The 2,183-nt window shown below is 32.9% G+C and overlaps 2 protein-coding genes across 2 annotated transcripts in view; both read right to left on the bottom strand.

Annotated features, from left to right (window-relative positions):
• Positions 1-629: 629 nt before the first annotated feature.
• LOC107705901 (butyrophilin subfamily 2 member A2-like) lies at positions 630-2,142 on the bottom strand. The gene is made up of 5 exons (XM_016509421.1): positions 1,984-2,142; positions 1,751-1,889; positions 1,625-1,660; positions 1,409-1,473; positions 630-730 (listed from the first exon to the last, which is right to left on the bottom strand). Exons 1-5 carry the CDS (start codon positions 2,125-2,127, stop codon positions 668-670), a joined length of 447 nt encoding a protein of 148 aa, XP_016364907.1. The 5' UTR covers positions 2,128-2,142; the 3' UTR covers positions 630-667.
• Positions 2,143-2,172: 30 nt separating this feature from the next.
• Positions 2,173-2,183, bottom strand: part of LOC107705870 (E3 ubiquitin-protein ligase TRIM39-like) — a 26,352-nt gene continuing 26,341 nt past the window's right edge. Inside the window, exon 8 of the mRNA XM_016509376.1 lies at positions 2,173-2,178. Within this exon, the coding sequence (XP_016364862.1) occupies positions 2,173-2,178 (6 nt within the window). The remainder of the gene's footprint in view (positions 2,179-2,183) is intronic.

Here is a 2,183-nt window from a genome sequence, read left to right on the forward strand (position 1 = left end):
AATGAAGAGCCGAATCTTTGAAAAGAGCCGGACTTCCCATCACTAGTGTGTTCACTACTGTGTGTGTGCACTTGGATGGGTTAAATGCAGAGCACAAATTCTGTATATATATATATATATGCTACAGGTCCCAGGCAGTCGGGAAGACTATAAGCAGTAATCAACTTGAGATTAAATGAGAGAGAGAGACAAGAGTTGTTTCCTTAACGGTCCTCTTTGTTGTCTTTTAATACGCATACACAATTGTATTTCAGAGTCAGTAAGACACTTTGAATCACAAAATGATTCATAAACATGTTGGAAAAAATAATACACACTGTATAGATACTTAAATCAAATCACAATAAATAAATAACTAAATAATGATGATAGCAACCTTATCCAAATGTACAGAAATGCCTTAATTCTTACTCACAACTGGCCTGAATTCAGGTAAGTATCTCAGGTAAACAACTCAAGTGAGTATTTCAGGTAAGTGATACATGAGTAAACGTTTCTATGACATACTGTAAGTGTCTTAAAATTATTCATAAAATAAATAATCAATTGAAACAAATTATTTGGACATTAAAACATGTAAATTACAGTTTGGTATGAAATTTTATTAATTTAACTAACCTTGAGATTAAATGAGAGAGAAAGAGAGAGACAAGAGTTAGTTGTTTCCTTAACGGTCCTCTTTGTTGTCTGAGGATGCGCTGCAATCGTCACGGTAACTGTACTCTCTGAACTGCCAGCCAGAATTCAGAAAATGCAGCTGAACTATTCAGTGCAAACTCATCATATAAGGAATTAAAATAAAACGTATATATACACATGTAAATAGAAATGAACATATGTAAATAAAAAATGAAATATATACAAATAATTTAATTTGTGACCCAAACTATATGTAGGATAGCAAGACTATCATAAAAAACGAAATAATTTAAATAAATAATTAATTTATTTTCTTTTCTTCATTTATTTAAAAATATAATAAATTCATTAAAATAATACATTATTATTTATTTTATTAAAAATAGTGTCATTTATTATTAATTAAATAATTAATTAATATTTTTAATGCCATGGCAACAGCAAGACTATTCTTAAAAAAAATAATTAATAATTAAAATAAGTTATTTACTTTACTAAAATAAATTCAAAATAATTAATTTTAATAAATTAATTAAAAATTTTTTACGCTATTTCAGCAGCATGGCTGGTCTTCATGTGAGAACAAAGTGAATAGCAAAAGTCTAAAATTAACAAAATTCACCAAAAACAATATAATAAAATTCTACAATCCATTCAGGTGATACTTTTTTAAATCTATTGTCTATTTTTTAGGGCTGGGCAAGTTAACACGTTATTATCGCATTAACACATTAATTAATTACTGATGTCTAATGTCGCCATGTCTCACTTGTTTTCCATCATCAGACAGGGTGAGATCAGGATGAACTGTATCAGGATCCAGAGTCACATCCACTGAGAAAACAAGAGAAATTGAATCACAACTTCACAATACACATATATTCTGTGACAATGTTTTCAATATTTAATCCAGTTTTTAATAGTGCAGTAATGAAGCTGTGAGTGTATGAATGTAAACTAGTGTAGTGCAGACAGCACACTGTACCTGCATTCTGCTGCATCCACTTCAGCTCTGTAGAGACTAATGACAATAATACATAATCAGATCCTAATGTTATATTTAAAGAATTGAGTACATGTTTCTATCTGATCAGTGTATGTACTGATGTACCAGTTTGTGTGAGTTTCTCATCTGTAGTGTCCTTCAGTTGAGTCAGAGCTCTCCTCAGAGTCTCCAGACTCTCATGAGTCTTCATACTGATCTCAGGCCAGTTCCTGGTGTTTCTAGGGCTGCACAGGGATGAGTAAACCTACAGCAAGAGAGCGGAGAAATCCTTCAGCATGGGGAGTGTTCTGGTGTCAAATCCTGCATTATCATTGATCAGAGAGATCATGTTGACTGACCTGTAGGAGGTGGAGGTGATCTTCAGTGTGTGAGAGCTGCTCCAGCTCAGTGTTTCTCATCTTTAGCTCAGTGATCTCCTGCTCCAGCTCTTCAATCAGCTCTTCCTCCTGTTTCTCTGCTGCTTTCTGCTGCTCCTCCATCATCTCCAGCAGTTCAATATAAAATCCCTGTTGCAAGAATCCGTGTTATTATTGCTCAT

The sequence above is a fragment of the Sinocyclocheilus rhinocerous genome, unplaced genomic scaffold (assembly GCF_001515625.1).
Source record: "Sinocyclocheilus rhinocerous isolate Xijiao unplaced genomic scaffold, SAMN03320098_v1.1 scaffold1615, whole genome shotgun sequence".
Classification (NCBI taxonomy): Eukaryota; Metazoa; Chordata; class Actinopteri; order Cypriniformes; family Cyprinidae; genus Sinocyclocheilus; species Sinocyclocheilus rhinocerous.

What these genes read in the sequence shown, in the direction of transcription:
- LOC107705901 (XM_016509421.1), bottom strand. Translation starts at nt 2,127, where the DNA reads ATGATGGAGGAGCAGCAGAAAGCAGCAGAGAAACAGGAGGAAGAGCTG. An exon ending in TGAGAAACTCACACAAACTG is followed by an intron (nt 1,661 to 1,750) that starts GTACATCAGTAC and finishes TATTGTCATTAG; the next exon opens with TCTCTACAGAGCTGAAGTGG. An exon ending in GTGGATGCAGCAGAATGCAG is followed by an intron (nt 1,474 to 1,624) that starts GTACAGTGTGCT and finishes TTGTTTTCTCAG; the next exon opens with TGGATGTGACTCTGGATCCT.